General features: G+C 54.2%; 1 protein-coding gene across 1 annotated transcript; it reads right to left on the minus strand.

Moving 5' to 3' along the window:
• Positions 1 to 8,155: 8,155 nt before the first annotated feature.
• On the minus strand, positions 8,156 to 10,484 carry SLC32A1 (solute carrier family 32 member 1; the record flags this gene model as incomplete). The annotated part of the gene is made up of 2 exons (XM_082065478.1): positions 8,156 to 9,343; positions 10,107 to 10,484. 2 exons carry the CDS (start codon positions 10,482 to 10,484, stop codon positions 8,156 to 8,158), a joined length of 1,566 nt encoding a protein of 521 aa, XP_081921604.1.
• Between the last annotated feature and the right edge of the window lie 2,176 nt (positions 10,485 to 12,660).

Consider the following 12,660-nt stretch of genomic DNA (forward strand, 5'->3'; position numbering starts at 1 on the left):
TGCAGGCATTGCCCTGCACTTGTTACACTAGGACTGACCTTGGCCTGTTCCCCTGCTCAGCACCCACAGGCTCCTAAACAAAATTAAGCAATTCCAGTAAAGCTGGAGAGCTGCTGCTGTCGGGTCTGGGTTTTGCCAGCATTACTGGTCTTCTGCACACAGGAGGCATTTCCCTGCCCTCCAGAGAGCACTTCTGTGCCAGGAAAACCTCTGGCTGGACCTGGGTCCAGAGGCATGAGCAGCTCTGGGGTGATTTAACCCTTTCTGTGCATGTCCCCTGTCTGGGCAGGGCTCAGTCAGACCATGGTGGAAAAATCAGGCAAAGTGGGAACCAGCCATGGCCACAGAAAGCTGATTTTTCAGCTGCACTGGCACAGCTTGGAGCATTGCTTGTGCTTGGAAATACTTTCCTTTTCATGCCTCCACATCCCCAAGCCCTGCAAGGGGTCGAGAGCTGGGTGGTCCTGAACAGCTGAGCCTGGTCCCTCCGCTCTCCTCAGGGAAACCACGTTTGCAGCTTCTCCAAGGCAGGACACAGTGGACAACAGATCCAGACCCACCCTCCCTACACACAGAGTAGTACTCTTTCCTCTTTCTAATATTTTATATGCTATGCATATATGCTATTTTGTAGGGAAAGGTGCATTATCTTAATCTCCCTATCTAGCAATAACCATAACCATAATCATAGAAGTGTCACTGAAGTGGAACCACACAGTCCTGAGCAATTGGAATTGCAGGGAAGGGGCCAGATAAGAGTAAAACAAACATTTCACTAGAGAGCACAAAGCAAGTTTCCATCGACCTGCAGTGAAAGGTGACCTAAAATGTTTGGCCACTTGGTTATCTCTGCTGGGTAAGCAATAGGATAGGATAGGATAGGATAGGATAGGATAGGATAGGATAGGATAGGATAGGATAGGATAGGATAGGATAGGATAGGATAGGATATTCTTTAAAAGGTCAGAGCCTATTTCTTAATCTTAAGAGGATTCATGAAAGACTAAATAGACTATTGGTGACCACTGGGATTCTTCAAATTTCTTTTTTCCCATCTACATTTTTCTTTCAGCTTCCAAAAGCCGGGATTCTGCCTCAGGCATTGCCTTTGATTTTGCCAAGGAATCCCACACGAGTGCTGGGAGGTTTCCCATGTTTTGGTGGAAGGAGCTAAGAGGAGGCCACTTGGGATCAGGTTTTTATTCTGAAGAACAGCTGAAGTGGCTTTGAGCAACTCTTGCAACTTTCTGTGCCTCTGTTTCTACAAATATGAATGTGGCAGAATATTACTGATCTCTTGTAAAGCCTTTACATCTTCAGAGGAAGAAACGCCTGATCGTATCATTGCCTTTAAATTAGTTTGCTGGGACTTTCTTGCTTCCAAGCATTTTTTCAAGTGTGGGCACGATGTCAGTGAATAAATAACATGAAGTTGGGAGCAGACTATTAAGCGACCCTTCCTCTCCTGGCTGCCCAGCCTTGTCCTTGGGGAAGGTGCAATTTACCTGCTTGTCGTCCTGTCCTCCCCTCCCCAGCAGGACTTTAGGATATATTGCATACTATGTTTTAGAGCCTTTCTTAAAACAAATCTACAATGTTTTTGGGGGGATGAGCACCCCTGTTCTCTGCAGCACAGTCTGATGCAGGCTGTGCCCACAGCTCCAGCCCGGAGTGTGACCAGCCTGGCGGGACAAGGGCAGAGAGGCAGTTTCCCGGCCGGATTGAGCAGGGCTTAGCAGCTTGGAGACAGCTCAGAGAGCCTGAAAACAGGCCCCTTGCTGCTGGCACAGCACTGGTTTCTTTAGGAAAGCTTGTGGGCAAAGCGTCCCTCAGGATGCCTCCCTCTGCCCTTCTCTGTCCCCATCACCATCCCTGAGAGCTGCTGACTGCAGCTCCACTGCATGGGATGCAAGTTTTCGCCTCTCTTTATCCACATGCAAAAGCCGGGAAGCAACTGGTGCTGGTGCAGCTGGAGATTGTCTCCAGCAGAGCTTTATATACTGGATCCAGTGAGCAGCCCAGTCCAAATGCTGCTCAAGGAATCATCAGGACCTGTCAGTCTGTGCAAGAGCAGCAGCTCTGTGCCGCAATCTGCTGCGCCCATCTCATCCCCTGCTCTGGTACCGAGCAGAAACAGCCCCCCCGTCCTGCTGGAGGGGGCTCCGGGATGCCCTGTTAGAGCGCTATCGGGCACAGCGTCCCTGAGCTTCACCAGGCCCAGCCTGGCTGCAGAGACGCAGCCGAAACCACCCGAAATTTCAGGTGCAAACCTCACCCTTCGAGTGCTTACTGCAAAAGCTCAGTGCAACACCAGACTCCTTTCCCTGGGGCTCAGGGACATGGAGGGACACATGGTCAGTCACCAGCTACCTCTGCTGCTCTGCCAGCTCCTGAAATCACGCAGGATCAGAAACACTTGTGGCTGCTCCCCACGGGAGCTCACCCAGGGAGGTGAGCTGGTGTGGGGCTGTGGACACACACAGGATGATGGAAGCTCCTTGCGATGGAAGTTTCCTGAGAGAAGCACAGTTAATGCAAGAAACCTTTTCACCTAATACAATATTTCCAGGAGGAGCAAGGAGGCTGCTTCTCTCCTCTCTGGATTCTTCCACATCTAGAAATGAAACCCTCTCTGCTTCCATCTGCTGACGCTGAGCCAGACCCTGGGAGCAGCTCTCCCACGGGCCAGCCGAGTCCCTGGCAGCAAGGGACAAGTTCTGCACAAAAACCTCTGCTTCTACCAAACAGCTTCTGGACCTCATCAGGAGAAGGGAGATTCATGATCATCCCAGATAAAGTAAATCAACGTTACCTGCAGAGAAGGAGGCGCAGAAGCTGGGTTCCTGGGCTCGGGCAGTGTGGCCAGTGGGTGCTGCCAACGCTCCCACTGTGGAAAGCAGCATGTACCGCTCTCCGTCCTGTTGTTTTTATTTTGTCAATTCGGTCTGAAGGTCGAAGGAAAAGTCCGAAGGAGTGGCTTGTGGCAGGAAGTAAATGATTACCCTGCTACTGCTCTCCCAGGGGACCGAGGCACAGGGAGCCGGGGTGGGAGAGGAAAATCCCTCCTTGGGGAGATTAGAGGGCAGCTGGCTGGCAGGGAAGTGCGAAGGGTCAGAACAAAGTGCTCTGTTCACCGGAGGCTGCGCCGGGCCACATGCCAGGTCCTAGCAGAGGTAGTGAGGCATGGGTCACCGCACAAACCAGCCAGAGCTCCTGGACGGGAGCAAGACCCGCTGTCGATCCACCAGCAACCACAGAACTTGCCAGCAAGGAAGGTGCTGAGTGAGGTGCTGCATCCGGGGCAGGAGATCCAGGGACTTCTACACGCTTGAACTTTGCAGGTGCAGCAGTCCTACAACCTCACGTCTGCCTCCTGTGTGACCTTCCTGTGGCTCCAGGCTCCCCATCCTGGGCCACACACAGGCAGGAACAAGCACCTGAGCAGCTGACAAGGACCAAGCCCTATGGGCACATCAGAACTGAGCCCAGCGAAACCCTCTTGGAGCCAAAATCTACTTGCCCTCCCTTTATATCCTTCCCCATTTGCTATCTGTTCCTCTCCCTTCCCCCTTGCAAGTCCTCAGCACCCATGGTCACCACAGCCCTGCGTGGGTACCCACATAATGGTGTAATGGTCAAGCGTGCTGAAGGAGTCACTGCTGGCCACTGGTGGAGCCTCCAATTCCTCACCCGAAATACAAACTTCATACCCAGGAGGCCTTTTCTGATTACCCAGGGTGGTTTCTTTCACCCCAAAAAGCCCTTCTGTGCCTGACCCTCTCGCAGGAGTGGACCACGATGTAGTTGGTCAAGAGGTCCCACAGCTCTGAGGAAACATGAATAGCAGCACAATTCTTCAAGTGTTTGTTAAATTATTGACCTCTTGCCATCAGCACATGCTCATCTCAGCTGGGCCTGTGAATCCCGAAGCAGAGAGGAGAAAGAAAAAGGGTCACTGGACCAGGAGGCCATTATAAAACCAAAAGGGTGAGTTGAGGTAGGTTTTGAATACACAGATGGATAAAACAAACAAACAAAAATGTATAAAATCAGATGGTGTAGAATATTGGTGCTGCCATCAAAACAGGCGTTTTCTGAAATGTCTGGAATATGTGATTTGGGGCATCCAAGGTTCACGAGGCCAAGGCAGCTGACTGCTCCCGCAGCCAATGGCTCTGGCTCTGTGCGGGGGGAGAAGGCAGAGCCACGTCTGGCCCCTTGCGAGCTCTGGCAGCACTTGGAGAGGAGGGGGCCCAGACCCCCCCACCGCCGGTCCCGTGGGTGGCACAGCCGTGCGGGTGCATGAGGATAACAGAGATATGATATTACCCTCATGTCTCAGGGAACAAACCCAAATAGAGGTCTCTATTGTAGTTGAGGGACTGTAGAGACACAGAGAGAGAAAGAAATCTGTTCCCTGCTAGTGCAGAGAGGGCCTTTGTTTGTCTCATTTTCAGGATGAGAAGGTTTAGAGGATTGCTGCAGCACATGACCAGAAGCTATGAAGCCGCAGACAAAAGCCATTTGGAACAGAGATCAGACTTTACCATTATGCTGGCTTTTCATATTTCTGCTTTGTCCAAATTAAACCTGCTGCTATTTTAGGGTTTATTTTGCTCATTCCTCTGCATCCTCTACTTTAAAGGCTGCACATCTCCTGCGATGGTTCATGTACGCTTTCACTAGCATCAGCACAGCATCAAAATGTCTGCTGCAGCATGCTGGAGGGGGCTGCCTGTATTTCAAGCCCAAGTCACAAGGGTTGCACCAACTGCCTCACTCATTCCAGCCACGGACAAATTCAAAGGACAAAGCCTCGGCTTATCACTCCAGCTTGCTGAGCGGGCTTGTTTCGCCAGCTCATCGCACGTCAGCCACGAGTGCGCGTCGGCACCTGGCAGAAACACGGAGAAAGCGCTTGAGCGGAACTGACAGCGAGACAAAACCCGTTGGGGCTCACTAGATAATCACTGGCTTTACCACAGCTGAAAACCACAGCGAGCCGGACGCTGAGGTTCCCTGTCATCCCTGGGACCCGCTCAACCTGCCGCCAGGCATCACAGGGGAGGCCAAAATGCCACGCGGAGTCCCCCCAGCCAGGGGGTATCTCAGCTGCCTGGGGAACAAGGGGCTTGGGGGCCTGTGCCTGGGCAGGACGCGGGGATTTGAGGTGATTTGAGGTGCACTTGCTGGGACTGAGGGCACATTCTGCTCCTGGTCCCCTGCTCTGCACCCTGAGGACTGGGGCAGGGGCAGAGCGAGGAGCCCTCAGCTGCCCTCGCTTTCCCCCTGCTGTCACAAGAAAGGCACAGATCATCTTAAAATCCCAAATACACTCAAAGCAGGAGCTGTTTCTGTTCACAAGGAGGGGGGGAAATGCTGAATTAGGTTTAAAACCTCTGCAAAGTTAAAGCTTCATGAAATGGTTTCCATCATCACAAGCCCTGAACCAAAGAACCTTCGGCCCCTGAAAAACACAAAGGCATGGGAGAGGTTAGTCAGTGAGCATCCTGCATCCAGGCACAGGCAGCTGCCCGCAAGGAGAGGCGAGCAAGCTGCCCTCCCACTGCGGCATGGCAGCTGTCCTGGCTGCATCCCTGTGCCTCCTGCAATCCAGACGGGGAACACAGAGAGAAAAGGATCCTCAAACCACCACATGCAAAGCAGATGCAAACCACAGATGTGCAAAGGGGTGCGTTAACCTCTGAGGGTTCCTCTGCTCTCCAGGACCCGAGAGGTTATCTCAGCCCTACACAAGGCAGGGAGAAGGTGGGCTGGATCTCCACCCATGCTGGTCCCTTCTCAGCACCCTGGGGAGAAAACAGAGCTGGAACACAGAGCTCGGGGCAGAAGAGAAAGCAGCCGGCAGCCATGAAGGAGGAGCTGCTGGCTCAGCTCCCCCGGCCGGGCTGTCTCCCCGCTTCCCGGGCCGGTCGGTGCGGTGGCTCCGGGCCGGGACGCGCCGTCGGGCGAGGGCGCTGCGCCGCCGCCGAGACCCCGGGCGGCCAGCGGGGGGGACCGAGCAGGCAGCGCCGGGGGCGGGCAGGGAGTGAGGGCAGCTTCGGCTGCCGGTGCCTGCCGGAGCGACGGGTGATCACGGGTCACCTCACCGGGATGGGGGCGGAGATAGAGATGATGAGGATGGGGATGGGAAAGAGGATAGGGATGGGGATGAGGATTATGAGGACAGGGATGAAGACGGGGATGAGGATGGGGGTGAGGTTGAGAATTGGGATGGGGCAGAGCTGCATCCCTCCAAAAACAGAGGCCCAGCAAGGAGGGAAACGCAGCTAATCCATGGGGCAAGCACCCCACCGCGATGCCCCCCACACCCACCCACGGCACAACAGATCACTGTCCCCATGCAGAATAAACCCCACAGCTTCCCGGCGCTTTCCTTTCGGAGGCTGCCCGGGAAACCACCCGAAATGCTGTTTTCTCTGGGAAGGAGTATCACCCCCTCCTGCCCGCAGCCCCTTTCCCCGGCTTGTCCAACCCCCCCCGCCTCCCACCCACGGGTACCGCATTGCGGAGCTGCCGCGGCCGTCGAGGGGCAGCTCCGCCAGCTCCGGCCAGGCGGTGGGGGGACGATCCTCAGTCCCTACCGGGGCTCGACATGATTTAGGGGGCAATAAAAGGAGCCCCACGGGGACCTTTGCTGTGCCCGGGCTGCGGGAGCGCTGTCGGTGGGTGTCTCGTACCCCCCCATCCCCGCTGTGCAGCCGTATCGAGCAGACAACGAATTAGTTGATGTGGCTTTCAAATCGGTGTAAATCGAGGTGGTTTCGGTCACGGGGTTGGGGGCGACCGCCCCCGCCGCGGGGATCAGCCCGACGCTCCACACCTGTGGGTAGGGCAGAGTTAATTCCGTTCAAGCCCCTTATTTCGTTTGTTTCCCCCGCCTCCACTGCATTTGTTAGTTTGTGAGGGTTTTTTCCTCTCCTTCACAAGAACCTGTAAACTCCATCCATCCCTAGAACATGAGCGCTACGAGAGTAAAGCAAGGTTGTGGGGATTGGGGGTTGAAAGCAGCCCCCTCAACTGTAGAACGACCCCTTCCCAAAATATGTGTCCTGTCTCTTGCAAACAGCTTAATCCCACCATCACTGAGGATAAACCTCCCTCTGCCTCTGCCCAGCTCCTCTGAAGCCCCCACGAACCAGGCCAGCCTCATTGACTATGTTTTCTCTTTATTGTTTGATATATTTATGTACCACATTATAAGTTAAAGATAGATTTTTTTTTTTCTGATATACATTTTTCATCTTATTTACCACAATGACACCACACGTACATTGGAAACAGCTCCACGGATCTGGTAGATTGCACAGAATGAATTGTGTCGTAATTCTGTTCCTGTATCCTGAACGACATCAAATCCAACAATATATTATTATTATTTTTTTTTAACTTTTGATAATTTAGAAATAACAATCGTTGAAACAAAACAAAACAAAAGTCACCGAGAAGTGGACTCCAGGTCTGCGATTTCAACCAGAGACAAAATATTGTAGCTGATGGGAAGTGCCATTCCTCGGTGTGGATTTGGATGGAAGAATTAAGCAGTCCTGACATCTATGTGACTACGGTGTAAACATTGCAGGTAATTGGCATCACTGGTCATCAGCCGCTGCTTGGACTTGTTGGGCTGGTTGTACAATCTGGGTCTCATCTACATCCATCTCACACAGTGTAAAATGAAGGTCCCTGCTCCCAGCACACACGGCTGGTTTGCTTCCGTCTGTGAGCGCGTTAACCCAATCCCGTCGGATCGGCACCTGTGTTTCAGCTCCTGAAACACTGAATTGCATATCTGTAAGGAGTATTGAAAACTGCGACTCTTTCCCAACAGGTCAGTTGCGGGGAGCCAAGCTTCAGGCAACAAGTGAGGAGATAGGGATGGGGCACCAGACATTTTCCTTCAAAAAATTCTAAATAACAAAAAAATATATTTAACTCTTAGCTTATTTAAAAAGATGGCAGGGTGGACACGTTCATATCTTCTTATTACCTTTAATTTGCAGATTCTATGACATAGAATTTGTTGGATGCACGTAACGAAAATAATGACTCTTTCCATTAAAGGGATGCAGAATTATTTGGCTATGTGGATGTTCGATGCGATTCTCTTACTGTAACCGGCTCTGGCCCCTCCTTAGTCTTCAGCGTTGGTTCTGAAGGCCTCTATGAGGCCTTCCAAAGAGTGGATGAACCCAGAGACACTGCAGATACCACCTATGACGAAAATGGCGACATCAAAGAAGACATGGTGCCACAAAAGCTTCCTCCACAAGAGTTTGAGGTGGAAAAGACTGGGGAGCAGGAAACAGAGCCCTGCGCCTGTGAGGCTCCCAGTAAGACCCATCAGGAGGGCAAAATGTGGGACATAGATAGCCATGAGCAGGGTGAAAACTACCAGGGCACATCTGAGGGTGAGGCCCCAGGATTTGAGCCGCCCATCACCCCCATAGCAGTTGGGGAAGAAGGCCCTGTTTCCATCTTGGAAAAGGGACCGCTCCAGGACTTCCACAGCCGCAAAGAACGGCAAGGGGTATGAGAGCAAAGCTTTGGCCACCAAGAAAATGTTGACTACTGCCCTAATGGTGGATGGCAAGTTGTCTGTAATGACTTCCTTGGTCTCGTCAGCCCAGGTCAGGTAGGCGACCAAGGCAAAGAGTCCCTTAAGGATGCAAGCTGCTATGTGAGTCCAGTTCATCATGCAATGAAACTCCTTGGGGTTCTGCATGTTCCCCTCCAAGGAAGGCAGAAAGATCTGAGAGGTGTAGCTGAAGACAATGATGCCAATGGAGATGGGAAACTTCTTCACATCAATGTAAAACTTGACTTTGTCCCAGGCCCAGTCACGTGCCCTGGAGAGGCAGTAGGCGATCACCAAGATGTTGATCACGAAGTGGGCTAATGTGCAGAGCAAGCTGAACTTGGAGACTGCCTTGAGGTTCTTCAAGAACGCACAAGGCAGGAGCACTGCCGTGGCAATGATGGACCACGACTTCTGGGAGACGGGCAAGTTGGGGAAGCTGTTGTACATCAGGTTCCCACTGACTACCACATAGAGAATGCAGGTCATGACCAGTTCAATGATCTGAGCCACATTCACGATTCTGCCGCCGAGGGTGGGGAAGCGCGGCGCGCAGCATGCGTTCGCTATGTCCACGTAGGAGTCTCTCACCCTGACTATCTCCCCATCCTCATTCTCTTCATAAAGACAGGCAATAAGGATTTTCCCAGTGTAGCAGCAAACCACTGCAGCAAAAATTATTAAAAAGAGTCCTAGATATCCACCATGAAGGATGGCATAGGGCAGGCCCAGAACAAACATCCCCTAGAAAGAGACAAAATGGAAACCGTGTTGCGCGTCTCACGGAGGGGACCCGCAGGCGCCCGTACCCGGGCACACGCAGTCGCACAGTCGCAGTCACATGCACACTCGCTGTCTCGGTTGCACACCATCACACCCACGCAATCAGTCACACAGTCACGCCACGCAGCCGCGGCCACACACAATTACACACCCCCCAGCTTCCTCTCTGACGTGCCACCCCCCACAATCACACCTGCACACCCACAGCATCTCACCCTGCAGCAGCCAGAACAAGCCAGTACAGTTTTGGCGCCTGGGCTGTTCCCCAGCCTCTACTCTCTCTGTCCCCAGCCCCTCTCGGTGCACCCCGGTGCAGCCCCACCACCAACCCAGGCCCTCCCTGGGGTCTCCCATCACCCCCCAGGATACACAGGGAGGTGCAACAGGACGGGTTTGGGGCCCAGTGCCCCTCCCTGGCTATGTATTCCAGTGGTGGGGGGAAAAGCAGAGAAAACCAGGTTTGAGGCTTTTTATTTTCCGTTCTTTTTTTCTTTTTGTTTTTCTCTCTGTCTTCCTCTTTTTTTTTTTTCCTTCTATTTCCCCCCTATCTTTCCCATATATTGTTATTTCTTTTTTTAATTTTCCCTTTTTTTTTCTTTCTCTCTCTCCTCCCCCCCCCTTTTCCTTTTCCCCCCAAGCAGGTTTGCCATCACCCCGGGGCTGCCGGCGGGCTGGGAGCGGGGCCGGGGAGCGCTCCCCCGGTGCCCGGCGGTGGCGGTCGTACCTGGATGGCGTTGGTGACGTTCCAGCCCGCCTCCCAAGCCGTGATCTTGGGCTTGCCCTGCCCGGAGAACTCCGAGCAGACGCCCGCGTCCTTGGAGGCGGAGGGCGGCAGGGGACCGGTGCCGTCCCGCTGGTAGTGGATGTCCCCTTCCAGGGGGGTTTCGCCGCCCTCCTCGCCACCCTCGGACTTGAGGATGTCCATCTGTAGCCCCTGCCGATGCTCCATGTCCAGGTCATCGCAGTGAGCGAAGCCCACCGCCTCCTCGTCGGTGGCCGCCTGGAAGCCCATCCTGGCGAACATGCCGCTCATCTTCGCCTGGGACTTGTTGGACACCGAGGTGGCCACGTTGGAAAGCTTGCTGCGGAGGAGGGTGGCCATGGTGGCTGCTCGGGTAACTCCGCTGCTCGGTGACCCTTGGGGACGGAGAGACCCGACGGGGCGAGCGAGCGGCGGGGCGGCGGACGGGACCTCCGCGCCCGCGAGGGGCTGTGGCCGCTGCTGGGGGCTCCTCCGAGCCGCTACCTCCGAGTCCCGGCGCAGTTCGGGCGGCTCCGCGCCGGGGTGCCCAGGGGCATGACACCGCGGCGGGAGGTGCGGGCCCGCCCGCTCCGCCGCCCGCTCCGCGCTGCTCCGCGCTGCTCCGCGCCTCTCCGCAGGCCCGTGTGGCGGGATCGGGGGGCAAGTCGGGCGGGGATTGGTGGGGGGAGGCTGTCAGCAGCCGGTGGCTGTCACCAGACGGGCAGCGCAAGCCCCTGGCAGAGCTCGCCGCGTCTCCATCGCAGTGCACCCACCTCGCGGAGAGAAGAGGGAGAGGGGAGAGAATTGCTGCATTTCTGGGGGAGGTACCAGCCTCCCCGGCCAAGCCCAACCTTCTCCCCCCACCCCCTCCCCACCCACGCCCGCCGGGCCCCGCCAGCATCGCCGCAGCGCGGACATTCCCCCCCCGGCTCCGCAGCCCCTGCGCTGCCCACCCTGCCCCACACCCTGCCCAACACCCGCGCCTCGGGCCCCCGGCCGCCAGCCCCTTCCCCACGGAGAAACAAAAGAGCCTCCATTGAAGGGGCGGACAGACGGTTCTCGACTGGTTCTTAACGGAATTTTCCTCCTCGCATCCCCTCTTTTTTCTTTTTCTGCCCCCCCAAAACGTGCGGCCCCTTTGGAGACTGGGGACATCAGCGGGGGCAGCGTATCCTGCCATCGCTGAGCAGCACAACGCTGTGCGGAAATCGCGCACAGGGAACCCGCGTTTCGGGCTCTGCAACGATTCCTGTCATCTATGTGCTCCAAAACAGGAGAGGAACGGGTTGTCGTTCCCGGCCGGGACTGGTAGACAGGGGGGCAGCGGCTCTGCCCCCGAACCGCTCCAGCACCGCCACGCAGCTGCGGGACACCCTGCGGGGGTGCTCGGCTGCGGCTCTCTCCCCTTGCTCCCCGAAATTTAATTTAGAGAATCTCCTTTCTTAAAAAAATATATATATTTTTTTCGTTTTGCTTTCAAACGATTATACTTCGTTGCAATTAAAAAGCCCTAGGGTTTTTTCTTTATTTAAAATATTTCCGAGGTGAGCAGCCAACACGATAAACAACGGCAACGAGAAATTCTTGTCCTGTGCTATGGCAAAGACAAGCACCGGGTGGCAGGAGGAGTGTCGGTATTTTGGGGTTGTGTGTGAGGGCACGTCCGCCTCTGCTGCGGGGACATCGTTTGCATCGTTGTTTTATTAAAAAAAAAAATATAGATATTCCTTGAAGGAGGTGGGGAATCTGTGTTTCGTTTGCTGCTTTGGAAGGTAAAAAAAGAACTTTTTTTTTTTTTTTTTAATACAGATGGGCGGAAAAAACAGCGTTAGATTATTTCCTAATGTCGTTTTTAAGGAGCAGGGAGAGGGGAGGGAGCGCTCGGGCTGCGAGTGCAGGTGGGAATGCGGCACCGAGCAGACGTGGGGAACGAAACCTTAAATACATTTTCCCCCCCCGCCAGAATCTGAAAGGAAATTGGGTGCAAAGCAGATGAAATCCGTAAAAATACCCCATATAATATATAAATATTTATTTATATTTATATATTAATATCCCTGGGGGTCTTTATCCTTAAAGGGATCTTTTGGTCGCTGCTCTCGGCTGCTCCGACAGACGGACCCCCCCAAAAATTGGGCTTTTTTTTATAGCAACCCCTCCCGTGCGAGGGGAGGAAGGCAGCTGAACGAAGCACATCCTTGGCTTTGAGGCGTAATTATAACATGTCAGTGCACAAATAGGTCGAGAAAGCCAAGCGGGGCTCGTATTCGCCCCGGGTTTAGCAGCGTCCTGCCCGCAGCCGGGGCCGCGGCAGGGCCGGGGGGGCTGGGGCTGAACCAGGGGGGCGAAAATCAACCGGGAGGATGAAAATCAAGCCGGGGAGGACGCCGGAGCTGGGGCCATCACCTCGGCCACCGCAGCCGCCGTTTCGCCTCTTGACAGTTCTGGAAAACGACGGCTACGAGGATCATTTGGGGAGGTTAATTCAACGATTTATTATTGTTATTAATTATTATCATTTCAAGTTTTATTTTAT

Source organism: Streptopelia decaocto (assembly GCF_964273445.1).
Source record: "Streptopelia decaocto genome assembly, chromosome: 14".
Classification (NCBI taxonomy): domain Eukaryota; kingdom Metazoa; phylum Chordata; class Aves; order Columbiformes; family Columbidae; genus Streptopelia; species Streptopelia decaocto.